Source organism: Sphaeroforma arctica (assembly GCF_001186125.1).
Source record: "Sphaeroforma arctica JP610 unplaced genomic scaffold supercont1.436, whole genome shotgun sequence".
Lineage (NCBI taxonomy): Eukaryota > Ichthyosporea > Ichthyophonida > Sphaeroforma > Sphaeroforma arctica.
In genome coordinates this window covers 10,554-27,082 of record NW_014040122.1, presented here as the reverse complement: position 1 = coordinate 27,082, position 16,529 = coordinate 10,554, and the positions used below count along the sequence as shown (strand labels likewise).

At 43.7% G+C, this 16,529-nt stretch overlaps 5 protein-coding genes across 5 annotated transcripts in view; 4 read left to right on the top strand and 1 right to left on the bottom strand.

Moving 5' to 3' along the window:
* Positions 1-290: 290 nt before the first annotated feature.
* SARC_06222 (hypothetical protein) lies at positions 291-2,124 on the top strand (the record flags this gene model as incomplete). Its single annotated transcript, XM_014299880.1, has 3 exons — positions 291-348; positions 905-1,070; positions 2,049-2,124. The coding sequence occupies 3 exons, from the start codon at positions 291-293 to the stop codon at positions 2,122-2,124; spliced, it is 300 nt and encodes a 99-aa protein (XP_014155355.1).
* A 24-nt stretch (positions 2,125-2,148) lies between these two features.
* SARC_06221 (hypothetical protein) lies at positions 2,149-2,427 on the top strand (the record flags this gene model as incomplete). Its single annotated transcript, XM_014299879.1, has 1 exon — positions 2,149-2,427. The coding sequence occupies one exon, from the start codon at positions 2,149-2,151 to the stop codon at positions 2,425-2,427; it is 279 nt and encodes a 92-aa protein (XP_014155354.1).
* Positions 2,428-4,851: 2,424 nt separating this feature from the next.
* SARC_06220 (hypothetical protein) lies at positions 4,852-6,638 on the top strand. Its single transcript, XM_014299878.1, has one exon. The coding sequence runs from the start codon at positions 4,940-4,942 to the stop codon at positions 5,912-5,914; it is 975 nt and encodes a 324-aa protein (XP_014155353.1). The 5' UTR covers positions 4,852-4,939; the 3' UTR covers positions 5,915-6,638.
* A 726-nt stretch (positions 6,639-7,364) lies between these two features.
* On the bottom strand, positions 7,365-10,639 carry SARC_06219 (hypothetical protein; the record flags this gene model as incomplete). The annotated part of the gene is made up of 7 exons (XM_014299877.1): positions 7,365-7,561; positions 7,786-7,863; positions 8,029-8,204; positions 8,611-8,805; positions 9,113-9,216; positions 9,332-9,456; positions 10,262-10,639. The coding sequence occupies 7 exons, from the start codon at positions 10,637-10,639 to the stop codon at positions 7,391-7,393; spliced, it is 1,227 nt and encodes a 408-aa protein (XP_014155352.1). The 3' UTR covers positions 7,365-7,390.
* Positions 10,640-11,298: 659 nt separating this feature from the next.
* The window catches only part of SARC_06218 (hypothetical protein), a gene marked incomplete at both ends in the record, with an annotated part of 15,422 nt that continues 10,191 nt past the window's right edge, over positions 11,299-16,529 (top strand). The window contains 8 exons of the mRNA XM_014299876.1: positions 11,299-12,069; positions 12,235-12,316; positions 12,472-12,567; positions 12,998-13,130; positions 13,287-13,374; positions 14,322-14,496; positions 15,195-15,311; positions 15,805-16,098. Coding sequence (XP_014155351.1) covers positions 11,299-12,069; positions 12,235-12,316; positions 12,472-12,567; positions 12,998-13,130; positions 13,287-13,374; positions 14,322-14,496; positions 15,195-15,311; positions 15,805-16,098 — 1,756 coding nt within the window. The remainder of the gene's footprint in view (positions 12,070-12,234; positions 12,317-12,471; positions 12,568-12,997; positions 13,131-13,286; positions 13,375-14,321; positions 14,497-15,194; positions 15,312-15,804; positions 16,099-16,529) is intronic.

Genomic DNA, 16,529 nt, shown 5'->3' with positions numbered 1-16,529 from the left:
TTTTAATGTTCTTAACCCCTCTCTTGTTTTAGGGTTTTAATGTTCTTAACCTCTTCTCTTGTTGTAGGGTTTTGGTGTTCTTAAACCCTTCTCTTGTGTTATCGTACCTTATCTGGTCTATTATTTGCCTCCGTACTCGCGCAGAATTGGAACGGTTGGTGGTGAGTTTCTCATCCTTCAGCAACGAGCCTGAGTTGTTGCGGCCGTTGGGTCAGTACGTGAGAGACTTGAATGTGCCCCCCACCCACGTGCTGATCACAGGCCATTCGTTGGGTGGTGGGTTGGCCAACATGGTCGCAGCAAACTATGCCGACCGCAACTACACCACAGTCACATTCTCTCCTCCCGGTATGTGGTCTCGCATCTACGGCGCTAGAGGTGTCTCCCAACAGTCGTGTGGTTACAAACTGTAGTTCAGTGGTGGCTTTAAGGTTTTAGGGTTTGGTATATCATGTTGTTGCAATGGAACATGCAGACGGAACGCTCACGGCAACTGGCACTATATCAAATGGTGGCCATTGAGTTTTTTTTTCTAATCACGTGCGAGTGCCCACCTCAGCATATCTGTACAGGACGAGCATTTGTACACAAACACACACACCGTCAATCACCAGAAAAGCTACCGCATTTGTACACAAACACACACACCGACTATCACCAGCAACCGCTACCAGCAGCACCTCACCACACCAAACCAAAACAACAAACCATACTACATTGCAATACCATACTACATTGCAATCTTACAAAACTCTAAACCCTAATGCCATACTACATTACAATCCTACAAAACCTTAAACCCTGAAGCTACCAATAAGCATCTGCACGTGAGATATCATTACTCTACCGATCAGAGCGTTTGTAATGATCTCTTATCGTTTTTCTTTTCCGTTGTGTTGTGTAGGTATCAAGGTATCAGGGGCGAAATACAACTTCGACTACTCCACCGGAACTCTGTTCAATAGATTCTTCATTGTCAAACCGGACAAGGACATTGTGCCGCAAATTGATGTACAGAAAGGCACGGTCATGGACATCCCCTGCTATCTCAACGCCCTCCCATGCCACGGGTAAGCTCACGCACACGACTGACTAATGCGACTCTCACTATAGTATGATCTGAGCAAATGCACAGTCAAAGACACTACCCTGCTATCTAAACGCCCTCCCATGCCACGGGTAAGCTCACACACACGACTGACTATTGCGACTCTCACTATAGTATGTTCTGAGCAAATGCACAGTCAAAGATATCCCCTGCTATCTCAACGCCCTCCCATGCCACAGGTAAGCGCACGCACACGACTGACTATTGCGACTCTCACTATAGTATGTTCTGAGCAAATGCACAGTCATAGATATCCCCTGCTATCTCAACACCCTCCCATGCCACGGGTAAGCTCACGCACACGACTGACTATTGCGACTCTCACTATAGTATGTTCTGAGCAAATGCACACTGTGTGCAAGTCTCAGCACAGGAGAAGTACAGACGTTAAGGAGAGTAGGTTAAACGCTTTTGAGTTCTAACTCAACACATACTAACGGCTATATGAAGGCATCAAGCTTGCCCATGGCAACATCACGGACAGGCACTATACAACCCAGGACACACTAGTCTCAGTTAGTATGACGGTATTCTATTATTAGATAGAAAGTTGCGGAAAAGACGACCCGCACCAAAACATTCAATGCTTATACATTAGACTTTCGTTAGACATACAAGTTTCGTATGTCTTCTACGATCTGCAAAAACATTGCTGTATGAGTGTGTATAAATAACCTGTTGCCTGTTCTTATCTGCGGCTGTGTATTGTCAGTACCTCTCTGATCAAAACAATAATTCTGGTCATATGATAACTAAATCGCACAACCTGAAGTAGAGAGTCGCCTGAATAAATGGCCCGAGAATACAAAACTCTAAATTCCTAAACCCTGATCAGTGTTACAGGCACCCCGTTCCTGTAGTCCAATCTTCTTCTGGTTGTCGGCATGCTCAAGCATTGGTAGAACGCATTTCTCATGTATTCATACGAACACTTCAACAGGTTATCAAACACAATCAACACACTCGCCACGTCCTGTGGAGATCCGGCTGGTCGCAGAATCAACGAAACCACCTAAGACGACTAGACCCTCTCATAGCAGATGACTAGTCGCTCTCATAGCACAGCAGCAACAGCTCCGATGGGAAGCACAAAAGGACGACCGCCTGTGCACACGACCACCAAGCCACTCTTCATCGCTTCACAACGCGATCGGCTACGCAGGAAGCCATGGAACATCGCTGCGGCCATGAAACAGGGCGTTGAGGCGCTATCAGTCGTATGTCGTGACTATCAAATGCCGGTGATACAGAAGAAATATCACGCGGAACGCAGAAGTTTGAGTTCCGGAGAGTGCATTGGGAACAGTAGTGTGGCATAGATTTCTACAGTACATAGGCGTATTGGATTGATTGATAGTCAATGCTGAAACCTTGTGAGTCCCGGGTCTAGGTTTTATCTGTTACAAGAACACACTGAGTGTCCACCGTCACCTAGTTTTCAATCTTGAAATAAAGTGGTGGACGGGTGCACCGGAATATTTGTTAGCTGACCAGTGTATTCTACTGGATTTGCTACAGAGAGATGGGTCTCAAAGAGCTCATTGAAAACACATTCGATTTCAAACGTGTAGCAATATTTCAGCGGTTCTGTTTAATCATTCAAATCACCGCTTAGGTACCCTGAACCGGATCATATTGACAAATTGACGTCTCACAATACATACTATGCTAAGACGTGCCGCACATGTTACACTACAATACTAGCGGACAACTGTGTGACATTTTTAGCGGCGCTTGTTTTGACTGCCCATTGTATATCTTCTAATACAGCGAATGGTTGACAGAGCATACAGATCAGAAGGCTAACAGCCATTAGATAGCAACCTTATTTAAAATTCCTAATTTGGGCAGTTCAACAAACATAACGCGATAATTTCTTTTGTTCAGTTCGATATAAGCCTCATCACACACTCCGGTGGCATAAGATTGCATAATACAAAGCACCTATCGATTGTTCCACTGACACCAACACATTCATTGAGGAATTCTCCTTCGCATCTTGTGCAACCGCAATTTATCTGTTCGCAATGGCTACACTGTTTATAGGCCACACATTGGTACATCACACAATTGATTTAAAACCACTCATCTCACACTCATACGGCATGAGAGTCGTATGGAAAACACCATTCAATATCAATATAGGCCCCCAAGAGATTCGTCAGTGATTTAGGACCGTCGTCAGTGCTATACTATGAGCGAAATCATAGAAAAGAAATCACACACATAATGGGATGCCAGATATACGCGAGCGGCCCCGTGGTATCATATCAGTAATATGGACAACTTCTGCGTCAACGCTGGTGTACAGTTGCTACTTATGTGGCTCCAGCGATATCCGACCACCACGCATGAGCTACGGCGATTGGGCAAAAAAAGTGCATGATGCTTCACAAAGACACACGTAGACACTTAAGATTAGTTTGCATGGATCACCACCATACAGTACAGCCTTGCTCTCGGTATATTCGCCTGGAGTTCGTCTATGTCTGTTTTTATTAAAATCCAAAAGATGCTTGCAATAGGAATCTCAAATGAAAAACTCTATATTGATGTCACAATCTATACAAAACAACGAAGCTGTGTGAGTGGTTTAGAATACTCTAGTAGAAACTCCATCGCACATTACACCAATGTCCGCTGTCTAATCGATGAACTACTCAAGATATCTGTCAACTACACTAATGCGAAGTATGTTCAACAACGCAGCTAATAACTCGCGTGGTCTTGGTATAGAAATATATAATGAATAAACAAACAATATATTATAAGTTATATATTTATATATATATATATATATATATATATATATATATATACATATATATATATATATATATAGTATAATATATATATATACTTTATATATATATATATATATATATATATATATGTATATATATATATATATATATATATATAAGCGTATATATATAGATATATATATATATATATATATATATATATATAAATGTACTTATAATATAATGAAATTTCTCTGCAGACCTTTCGTTGCTCACAATACAGCTACATACTTGACAAAAGCTACATATTTGAGAAAGTGAGCTATGTGGAAAAACATTTGCAAATTGTAGTCGGTGACTCGGTGCTAATATAAAGCACTTGAGAGTTGTGGACGCGAAACTGCAGCTACTGTACTAAATTGAGTAGTTCTGTTTGATTGCAAGCTAACTGCATGCACATTGGCTCCTTTCGAAGGCAATGAATCTTGATACAGACGTTGCGATACAACAAACGTCTTGATACAAACGTCATATAGTCAGTGTATTTTTCACATTACAGCGTGATTCTTGTCACTGTATCAATCCAATTAAAGGCAATATGATGTGCAAACATTTATTTGTTCCACAGCCTAAACACGTATATGTATATAGACACATATCATAGCGTCCTAAATTGAACATCAACAAAGTGGCTATGGGACTAATTATTTATTTACAGTAAAAGAATAAACCAACGCAGCCGCCAGCCGTGCCCGGCAGCCGCCTACACCCTACATACACATATAATATTTGTTCACACACAGCCCGCGCAACCTCTTTTAGGTAATACACTACGCCAATACGCGGAAGTATGAAATGTGTAATTTAGAAGGGACTCTGGGTTTCTGGGACAGAGCAATGAAATATTTTCAGCGAATTTATTGTGATTTTAGACAAATTATCTAAATAAATAAATACGCTGTTTACTCAAGTTAATCTAGCAGGCCATTAGAAGTTTCACTTGAGCACGATGTCATAAAGAAGTGCTTGCTGATAGTACCGCAATTACAAGCTTTAGACAGTGGATTTTGTAGTTTAACAGTACATTATGACAATTATAGGTGCAATCACGCGTCAAAGTGTCAAAGTGGTCGCTTGGTGCGCCACTCTGCTATGCGTGGTGCTGTTGTATAACTTACTGCACAGCTCCCCACACAGTCGTTATGGTTTTATATTCAGCCTGGATGAATATGATAAAGTGTTGGCAGACTTAAATTTACAATCGGGAGTGGTTCTGCATGGACAAACCAGCATCTCCGGGCTCACAGTGAACTACAAATTCCTGGACCACGCCGGTTATGAACGTAAGGAGGGTTTGATAGTGGGTGTGTTGTCCGACGATAGTGCCAGACGAACAAATGTCCGGCAGACATGGGGTAGGAACAGTTATAGCAAAGTGCTTTTTTTAGTTGAGAATATCAATGGCAGGTGGCCCCAGTCCGAATTCTATGAGTTCGGTGATATTGTCGTAGTTGACCGCAGGCAGATCGTAATGACAGTCCCAGCAGATGGGAATCAGACGGAACGGAAAACAATCATGCATGTAGAGGCTGCAGATAAAGCTATTGATACTCAAGCCTTTTTCAAACTCGTGTACAAACACATGATTTTCTCCCACGTGATGATCACGGCTGACTCCAACTATGTTGCGCTCGATTCCGTGAAACAAATGCTGGATGCTGCGAACACCGCCTTCTGGGGTTATGCTGTACCCCACGACAACCATAGTTTCAACCAAGAGATAATGACAAGATATCCAGACGAACGTGGGTATGCAATTGCCCGAGATGCTGTGGGCTGCGTAACTAAGAAGCTTGCCACCTTCGAGTATCTGGCAGAGCACGAGATGGCAGCTACAAAGCTGTTGGAAGCTTGTGGACACTCGCTATTTCACAAGGACAAACTAGGCCCAACGCAAGCCTATAACGGTAAAAAACTCGCAGATGTCCGTGATGTAATCGTTACTGGGGTGCAGACGTGGACTGACATGAGTCGTATCGATCGTGAGATGAGTAGTAGCTGACCAACAGCGACTTCGCCATCGGCATCATTTTGCCAAGTAACTGATACACACATGATCGATGTTCCCTATGACGGTCATAGAGTCAGTGTCTGTATTCGTGTCTCTAGAATTGCAGGTGCAACACGTGTGTCACGGGCACCACTACGAATCATTGCCACACATGCCTGGAGTGAACGAGACAGGGCGTGCGTTCAAATTTCATCAGTTTAATTTCAAGATTCTTCAGGATGAAACTGCATTGTGTTAAAAGGCTCCCGCGCATATGGTTTCTGATTCGAAAGATAGGCCTGGCTGACTGCAACGCTGTTCGTACAATGGACTTGCTCGTGCCTCAAGGAGTGATCTGTTGGCTCATGTACGTTCATCAGCGAGGCGAGTCAGCGCGTCGAGGGTCGCCTCTCGCTATTAGGAGAACCAGGGGTTTTAGTTTAGATATAAAAATACATAGCACGGAGCTTCGGAATCGTGTTGAACAGCCCGGATCTTACTCGAAAGGTCGGAAAGTGGCTCACCACATGCACATTGCATTACTAAACTATTGCGTGTGATTGCGACAAATTTGGAAATCACATGAACGGCCTACACTTGTAGTACGCACAATAGAACACTGTACGTTAAACAATCAGATGTGTTCGCAGTTGCAGACATCACTGCACACAATTAAACACAACCAAAAGCAGATAAATTTCGCTGCGCTTGTGTAGACAACATTGAACCCTGTAAGCACCACTCAGCACACGTCTGGACACCTTACATTGCAGCGAAGCAGAATAGGCATGTCCCATCCAGTAATTGCTTGAGTTGGAATTTGTATCAGTTGCTGCTCGGAAATAGACGGTACCATGTGGCGTGGGTTCTAAAAATTAGCCCCCATCATGTGAGGTTTGGGTGCCTTAAAGTACCCGAGTCAATGAAATCTATGACGCCTTCGATATTCTCAGCTGAGGCAACAATATTCGAATTCGAGGCGGCACTTGTTGCAACGAAGCCCGAATTTTCGAACACAACAGTAGAGAACTGGTTCTAGTGGATATATGCGTTTCATGACAGATGACATTCGGCCCTGATATATTGGTAAGAGTTGGACTACCTCATCGTCGAGTCACATTCTCCGCCAGCCGGGTTTTGATCATATTTTGAGGGCAAAACGGAAGTATGAACAATTTTTTTTTTCTCGAAACGTATACATAAGGCATGAAGTGGTTGCGAAACGGCGCATGTCGCTTTCAGTGTAGTGGCGCACAGTATATAATTGAATACATCATGAGGGTTATGGACTATATTCCAGAGTTTTGTAAGGATTGTCCAGTGTCGGTGGATTCAAAACGTTGTATGAATGGGTCCGTTGCAAAACGCGGTGATAATCTCTCGACTTTAACATTTTGATGGCGACTCTGGGTGAAAGTTGGCTGAAGTCCTTTTATCCATCGGCTTAAAGATTTCGATGCAAATGCTCGGAATGAGGTGAAAAGAAATTCATGACTTACGAAATTTCTTGATGCGAGGGCTAAACCAGAAAAAGCAATCAATCATAGATTTGCAGAAGCTTACCAGCTGCACAAGGATTCTGCACCACTCAATAAAGTCGTTTCGAATTTGCTGATCTTCGGATAGTGAATTGGGGTCACCCTCTATGGTCATCGCGCACTGTTGTCAGTGGAGAAAGAACTATGTTGATGTGGAAGATGCTAGTGATGATCTGTCGCGGACTGTGTAACATACAAAGCAAGTTAGCGACAAAGGACCGCTTCGAATCTTAGTAGTATTGGTCGCAATTATCACATCACTATTGACAGCTACGCCACTGCTGTGACTCCTAGTGAAGCTCTGTATATAGTGCAACCTACACGCTGATATTAAATCAACATTACCTCCCATGCAGAGATCGGCTGTGGAGTCAGGGGGTCTACTAGCACCTGGAATATGCTTAGTTGTTGAGGCGGGAGTACCTGAAGGACCATGTACAATAACAATAACTCATCAGCAAAATTAATACTCGTTAAAAAGTTGGGTAAACTGCCAATAGAATGATGTAGCCGCACGCCGCAAGCAGGACGACAGCTACCACAGAATTTCAGGTATCTATTCGGTACCAATAGCAGAGCCTTTATCACCTTTAATCGGGGGTACACAGTCATGTGCTGCCGTGCGAATTCAGAGGCAATCGCACCTGCGATTATAAGTTGTGTTTGGGTGCTGCTAAGTGTGGATGGCGTATCGAGCGCAGCCACCAGTCTCTCCTCGACATCAGCTGTCCACTGGATGTCGCTTGAGCATCTCAACAGGAAATCTGATGATCGCAAATTTGAGGCCACAACTATCAGAATATCGGTTCATAGTATTATTGTCAACAATAGTAGTGTAACAATAGTAGTCTTTTCGCCATATTGATTCACTGGTTTGTGCTGATATCTGACACTGTTAAGACATAATGCAGACAAGAAATGCTAGTTATGTTGATAATCAAATGTCCGAATTTATCATTCAAGGATGTGATGCATGCGCCACCTGCATTCGAAACGTAGTTTTAAATCAACATTTACCATCCAGTGAGTATAGAATATGAATAGTCGTACAATCTCACATGGTGTCCAATGAAAGGTATAGTAGAACGGAGTTATAGTAGGCACACATGTTTGAGTTTAATTTTATCGACCTACTGCAGCATTGCCACCTATCGAAATCAGCAAACACACCAGCTACCGGCCCCGGCACTACCGTCGTGTAGTGTGCGATAAGGCCTTTGATTTGCTTGTTGGGACCCCTCTGTCCATTCCTATCATGATGTGGTCCAATCGAAGGTGGCCCAGCAGCTGAGAATTCTGGGTGATGTTCGCCGCGCACGCGTGAGGGACATGCGCCACCGCTGACCTCTGCGATTGGTCCGAGACCTTCAGACGATTGAATATATTTGACTGTTACTAGGAAACTCCATAGGTCCTACTCGCGTTCAAGGCGCAATTAATACCGCCTTGTGCGCTTACCAAGTTCTACACGTATAGCACATTATTCGTCTGTCGCAGCAAAGCTATCCATGGTCGCATTGCTATATATATACCATACTGAATGCGCTTGCCATTCATAAGGAGCATATGATTGCCACAATTTCCACTTCAGTCCAAACTATCAGCTTTCGCCTTGGCAGCCTCCCGAGTAAAAAAACCACCAACTGACTTCGCTCAGAAACTACAGGCATACCAGCGGTGGAGCCAATCTTGTAGCTTGGTGGAGTATAGCTATGCCAAGATCCCGCCACATCGGCTGAGTATTGGCTGTCGAGTGACATGCCCTTCTGCGAGCCCCTGCAGTCGAATCTGTTCGTGCTAAACTTCGTATAATATTCACTTGAGGGCAAACAACGCAACAACAGACATGCTAGATAGCGCGTGACATTCAGAGCATAAATCATGTACACACCTTGCGTGATGACACGGGGTGGCAGCGTATGGACTGTTGGTAGTCATGCACGGTGACATATCAACGGTGCACTCCGTAGCAGGCTCTGCGCACAGAATTGGGTTCTTTGGATCTGCCCCTACGCTCTAGGGTCACAATACCAGACACTACACGTTACAACAGATATAACATGGTACCCACAAGTGTCTTATAAGACGTTACACGTTGGAGATCATGTAGTATGATACCCATGTATCTAACGAAACACCACACGTTAGACCTCTATAATATGATACACCTGTATCTTAAAAGAAACTACACGTAAGAGCTTATGTAATATGAATCTTATATATTGTATAAGACATTACATTTAGAACTCAAGTAATATGATACACATGTATCTTACAAGACAGTACACACTAGAAATCAATGATATGCGCATGACCATAAAAGACACCACACGTAAGAGCTCGTGTAATGTAGTCTATAAGACACTGCACATAGAGATCGAGTAATGTGATACACATATATCTATAAGACAGTACACGTTAGGATCGATGATATGCACATGTAACATAGAAGACACTACACGTAAGAGTTCATATAGTATGATACTCACGTATTCTATAAGACACTGCACATAAAGATATAGTAATGTGATACACATGTATCTTATAAGACAGTACACGTTAGAGATCGATGATATGTACATGCAACATAAAAGACACACACGTGAGTTCGTGTACTATGATATCCGTGTATCTTTTAGGGCACTACATATAAGATTTCATGTAACATGATTCCCATGTATTGTTTGAGACATGACACGTTACATCTCATGTAGTATGATACCTCTGTATATTATAGAGCACTACATGATAGGGCTCGTGTCATAGGATACACATGTATCCGTTGCGACGGAGAAGAATGAATGGCCCAGCCATACCATACCTGAGTGTTGCCGCTGACTTGCATTCTATATTGTTGACCAACAGGTGAGATTCCTAACTTTGATTTGCTATAACCCAGTCCCAGTTTGGCGAATCGCGACACATGCTTTTTGCGCAAAACGTGGATAGGGGCCTCATGCAAATGCTCAAGGTGTGCAACACTTGCCGGAGTCTCTTCGGCAGTGGTACTTCGTGCGGTATAACGTGTTTGAGGGTGTTTCTTTTCCTTCATTGCATGTGAGCTCTCGGTGCGTGTGAGCTGTGTCTTACCACTTTCGTGGGCGGATCCCTGCCCACGCTTCCCAGTTCTGATAGTCTTGTGTGTGGCATCTACCGCATCGAGTTCAACATCATCTCTGTGCGCCCGTTTATCCGGCATGGTGATGTTTTCAAACGGGCGTGTACTTCTGTTTATAAATATTACGGTACATGCATGAGCATGCTATATATGAACTGAACTGTGTGTCGTGTGCTATTCTTGAAGGCAGCCCAACACCACACGACATAAAAACTTCAAACAACCCAATATATAGTACGTATATCACTACTATGTATTTATCCGATGGCGATAACTCTCTTGTTTAGGAGAGGCTGAAAAAAAGCTGTACCAGGGAAAGCCCGCCAAATTAATTAAATATGTGGCGTAGGTTTCTTTTTGTCGTAAATTCTCAGGGCGCGGTCATTCTCTCTGAGTCTGGGGCTGATGTAGTGATTTTGACACACGCTCCCTATTTAAAACGTATCAAAAATTAATATGGTCAGACAGACCAGTATTTACAAAGCCGGTGAAGTAATACAAAGCCGGTTTTAAGTGTGAAACTCCGGTAACACGGTAAATTTAAATGCATGTGGTGTGATTTGAATTGATAAGAGCACTCGAAATATTCTTATATATGTGATTTTGAAACGTTACCTTGCTTGACGTATCTTGCTGTAGATATTATTTTTGTTTGAGAGATCAATACTTTCAACCGTTACAGAACTGATTGTCTGGAAAGTGACAGCTCCCTCCCTGTGTTGCAGAACAATTATACCGAGATGGCAAACAAAAAGCTTGCAAGCCAGTCTGTCCAGGCTGGGGATGAGTCACATTCTCACTCCAAACCGAAATGGAAGCACGCTAAAGACGAGAGGCTGGTGAAGCGTAAGACAATAGAATACAATAAGGCGACAGATGTAGCGCATGATGGGTTAGAGACTGGGCCTGTTAAGAAGCGGAGGAAAAAGGAAACGAGTAGGCCGTTCAGTGTGGAAACAAATTTGCGACACCAACAGTCGAGTGAATCAGCAGCGAAGCCTTCTAAAATAGATAAACAATCGGAAAAAGTCAAGAAAGCTAAAAAGGATAAGAAGAACAAGAAAACTAAAAAATTCAAGGAAAAAGATAAGAAGAATAAGAAATCTAAGAAATCCAAAGAAAGCGACGACGATGGGGGCGAGGGCGGGATGCACTCGGATAAAGCTACAGACGGAAGTGTTACAGAGAAGAAGCAGAAAGAACGAAAAGCAAAAAAAAGGCATCGCAAACACGAAACTGTTAACACGCACACAGAACAACCCCAAAGTGCAGAGTCTGATACTAGCAAAGATCATGAGGTAGTAGATGAAACAGCAGAAGCGACTTTCACGAGTGAAGCTCCTCCGTTGGGTTGCGTATGGAACCCGAACACCAAGCTCTCTCTAGAAACATGGCCACAATCTAGTCACCAGAAAAATGTATCGACGACATCTCGGGTTGATCCTAACCTTGAGATTTATAGGCAAAAGGCTGTGAATCGTTTACAGTATCAGCTGGAGACGGATTGCCGAGTATGTTTGCCATGTGCTATGCATTTGCACCCCTTGCATATTTCGCTTCTTGTGGACACGTCCTTGCAAACACTCGGCATCCGATGTTCTAAATCAATGCGTGTTTATCCTGCGTTTTGTAGCGTATGCTAATCAGCAATGCATTATACCACTTTTACCTTTCAGAACAACAGAATAAGATTCAATAACGTATTCTTTGAAAACTGGATATTCAACTGCGAGCGAGCGAGCAAGTCCAATCAATGTGGTGAGTTGTAGATGGTCTTTAGATTAACTTATGTAGGATTCGATGTTTGGTCCTTAAATTAACTTATGTAGGATTCGATGTTCTGTGAGAGTCTTTCATGCTGATATACTTTCTCATACGCCATTCTAAAGCCGATTTCTTGTTGCAACAAGCAGCGAGTGAAGGTATAGCCCCTGACCCAGTGATTCCCAGCCAACCCACAGCCGACGGCCTCGTCGCAGATTTGGTGGGCGCAGGCATGCAGAAAACGGGTGGGTCCTATGATGTGTGTATTCAGTATGTGTAGACATTACTGTCATTAAAGTCGACACCTTGACAGGTCGCATGCCAACAATCGTATGAGTTTTGTTTATATTGAGAATGTCTCGCGCCCATTTCACGCTGTTCCCTGTATACCGTATCAATTTACGGAGCCATTAGACGGTATCAGTCATGTTTAAACGGTATCAGTCGTGTTTAAACGGTATCAGTCGTGTTTAAACGGTATCAGTCGTATTTAAACGGCATGAGTCTTGTTATACGGTTTTAACTTGCTCGTGTTTATGGCGGTGGGCGAGATGTCTTCTTGTCCAGTGGTTGAATGTGTGTATATTTCAAACTGAATGATATATATATATATATATATATACCTTGAGGTGTATAAATCCATAACTGAAGGGTGTGTACTTTATTATGCTATAGTTGCGCAAGGCGTTGCTCGGAAACTATGTGCAGCTGCTGCCCGAGAAACCGAGAGGATGGCCAGGACTACTGCTGAGACCAGCGCTCGCGCTCGATCAGTAGATTGTGTGGAGGTGGTTATCACAGGCAAGAAGTAAGCGCGTGTCTTTAGAACATCCAGGCTATAGTGTATTCCTGTTTTTGTTCATAACGCGACCGGGTTCATTGGTGCTGAATTGGTCAGAACGGCCTATGTGAGGAGATATATGTCTTCACATGTCTTAATCACTAGGGATGATTACTTGTATAGGGCGCGCGAGGCATTGCTAGAGCGGGCGACTACAGACCTGCGGGCCTTCGACCTGACTTACAACCAAATGACTGTGCGCATCAACAAGGTAAGGACGGTGTCTATTAGCAATACTGTACTCTCGTTAGCGGATGGTTTGTGATTGGCAAATGTTGTGTTGCAATATTGTGTACCTGTAGTGCGTACTGCCAATGCTTTAAGTTTGTTATTGTTAGTTCTGTTTGTCGTATATGCGCAGCAATAGCTTGTGCTGGATGGGTATTGTTGAGTAGTTTTCGGGCCAGTGCATTAAATCGTTGTCCGTCATTAACGTCTGTTGTGCACATTGTAGCTGTCCGTTTATGAGAAGCTCTCTGAGATTGTTTGTAAGTCTGACGAGATACCGTGATTGCTTTGGTTTTGTTTGTGATGTCTTTACGTTCGCATGCTTGAATGTGTACCGTTGAGATTGTGCACACCAGCATGACAACCATTAGAGAAAGCGCCTACAGCATTTGATTTGACGATTGTCTTTGAACGCAATTTTACTGTTGAAAGCGGCTCAATGCACAAATGTTGCATTTGTATTTGTACCAAGCCTGCAGTCACGAGTGACGAGTTCTAATATTTGGTTGCATCTGTAGTATAAACTAGTATCACATCAACTTGGATGCTATAAGAATGTGGGGCATGTCAAAACCATCATGCCGCGCAGATACACTCATCCTAAAGCAACCGTCCAGAATAGTGTGCACTACCACAGGCGTATTGAGCTCGAGCCTCCTGTGCTACCATCATCTTGGACACAGCCCTACAATCAATCTCACTGCTTGATTGTTTCTGCTGCGGACTCTCTCGGTGCAGTGCTTTGTGTAGTGTTATATTAGGTTTATTATACGCCCCTAGTGTATGTATCACATAGTGAAAGCCAGGCCTCCATCACCACGCACATATATCCGTATACGTTGGTGTCCTTTCCTATGTACAACTCACGTGGTTGTTGTTTGTGCCTAAGTATAACTCACGTGGTTGTTGTTTGTGTCTGTGTCCTGGTAGGCCCACCACGACAAACTGCGGCTGCTGCACTCGCGCAACGCACCCCAAAGCGAACGAGGCGATGACAGCGCTCTGAACTCGCGCGTGTTCAGTCTATTGGTCAGATACCACACACTACAGGGGGGGCATGTGCAGGGCGGAGGCATGCAGGCTGCGTTGATCGAGGACACCTTTGGTATGTGAAGTCGTACCGTTGGTCTGACGATGTGGATCTCAAAACAAAAAGCATACGCAGCAGAGTTTGGGGGCTCGAACCGATGTGTGTGTGTGTGTGTGTGTGTATGTGACGATGCCATCGTGCTCTTCAGCTGCGTGTGCGCATACTACAGTATCGTTGCAGTTAGTTTGTGATTGGGATATGTTTGCGCAGACGCGGTGCCCATGTCACCACAATGTTTGATGATGCTATGGACGACGATTGTTTCAGGATTGCAGTCATTTCTCAATTGTTCCAATTTGCGCTTGCACATTCAAGTAAATGTCGTCTGGTTCATCCACTGCTTCTGGAAACTCACTAGTCTTCACACTCACACACCCATTCAAGTAGATGTCGTCTGGTTCATCCACTGCTTCCCACTATTCACTAGTCTTCACACACACCACCATTCAAGTAAAAGTCGTCTGGTTCATCCACTGCTTCTGGCAACTCACTAGTCTTCACACACACCACCATTCAAACAAATGTCGTCCGGTTCATCCACTGCTTCCCGCTATTCACTACTCTTCACACACACCACCATCCAAGTAAATGTCGTCTGGTACGTCCACTGCTTCCCGCTATTCACTAGTCTTCACACACCACTATTCAAATAGATGTCGTCTGGTTCATCCACTGCTTTCCGCATCTCACTAGTCTTCACACACACAACACAGATGCACTGTTGCGTAACTTTGGAGTCAATTTCGAATGCTTTGCGTCGCCGCTGAACTCGCGCTACGGACAGTACTGCAGCATGTTCGCCGATACCGACGGACCATTCGGCAGCGTAGGTGAGTGGCGTATGACAGTTAGACAGTACACTCTCCTGTTGCGCCCTTTTTTAAACGCTGTGTATCTATGCACTGCATGTGTGTACGTACTTCTCAAACGAAGAAAGTTCTATTAACCTATGGTCTTCGATGGGTTTAAGATTGTCGTCGTACAGTTCATATGCCAGTGGAAAAAGCATGTTAGCATGCCTGCAGTTGACGTAGGTGACTAGCTGGTCGCTTGTTCACTCTGCATCGGCAGATTTTTGTGCGGCTAGATGATTATTGTACCTTCATGCTGTACTACGTTGTCGTAGGTTTGGCATATCCGTATCAAAAAGTGTCATCAGGAATTGCGGTGTGTTTCGCTCCGCCGATAGAATAACGTACTTCATAGTCGCATGCGCAGCAGACAATCAATCACTAGAGCGACCTAAACTCTCCCTCACTACGATGCCACGGTGTATGTCACAGGCGCTATTGACACCTTCCCACTGTCGCATTGCTGTTATAGGGTCCTTCTTTGACTTCTACCCGCTGTCTGGTAGCTTTGAAGCCAATCCACCGTTTGAAGACGGCGTGATCCATCGCATGGCTATGCATATAGACGTGTTGTTAGACAGGAGTGATAGAGAGAATAAACCACTGAGTTTCGTGGTGGTGATACCTGCGTGGGCTGAGTCCAGTGGCTGGCAGCGCCTCAATCAGTCGACACACCTCAAACGGCTGCTCACACTGTCACAAAGAGACCATGGATTCTGCGAAGGCACGCAGCACTCACGGCCCACCCGCTACCGCATTTCCACATGTGATACATCCGTGTTCTTCCTTCAGGTGTGTGTGAATGCTTTTGATGTATAGTTGATTGTTGTTGTTGTGATGTATGTGAGTTGCGTGTTCTTCCTTCAGGGGTGTGTAAATGCTTTTTGATATTTTTATACTTAATTGTGCTGTCTGTGTGCTGTTTGCCTTATTAGAATTTATACCTTTGGTTATTTTAATACTTAATTGTGCTTCCTGTGTGCTATTTGCCTTATTAGAATTTATATCTTTAGTTATTTTTATACTTAATTGTGCTTCCTGTGTGCTTTTTGCCTTATTAGAATTTATACCCTTGGTTACTTTTATACTTAAATGTGCTTCCTGTGTGCAGTTTGCCTTATTATAATTTATACCTTTGGTTATTTTTATACCTAATTGTGCTGTCTGTGTGCTGTTTGCCTTATTAAAATTTATACC

Excerpts from the sequence above, each read along its gene's own strand:
- SARC_06220 (XM_014299878.1), top strand. The coding sequence starts at position 4,940 with ATGACAATTATAGGTGCAATCACGCGTCAAAGTGTCAAAGTGGTCGCT.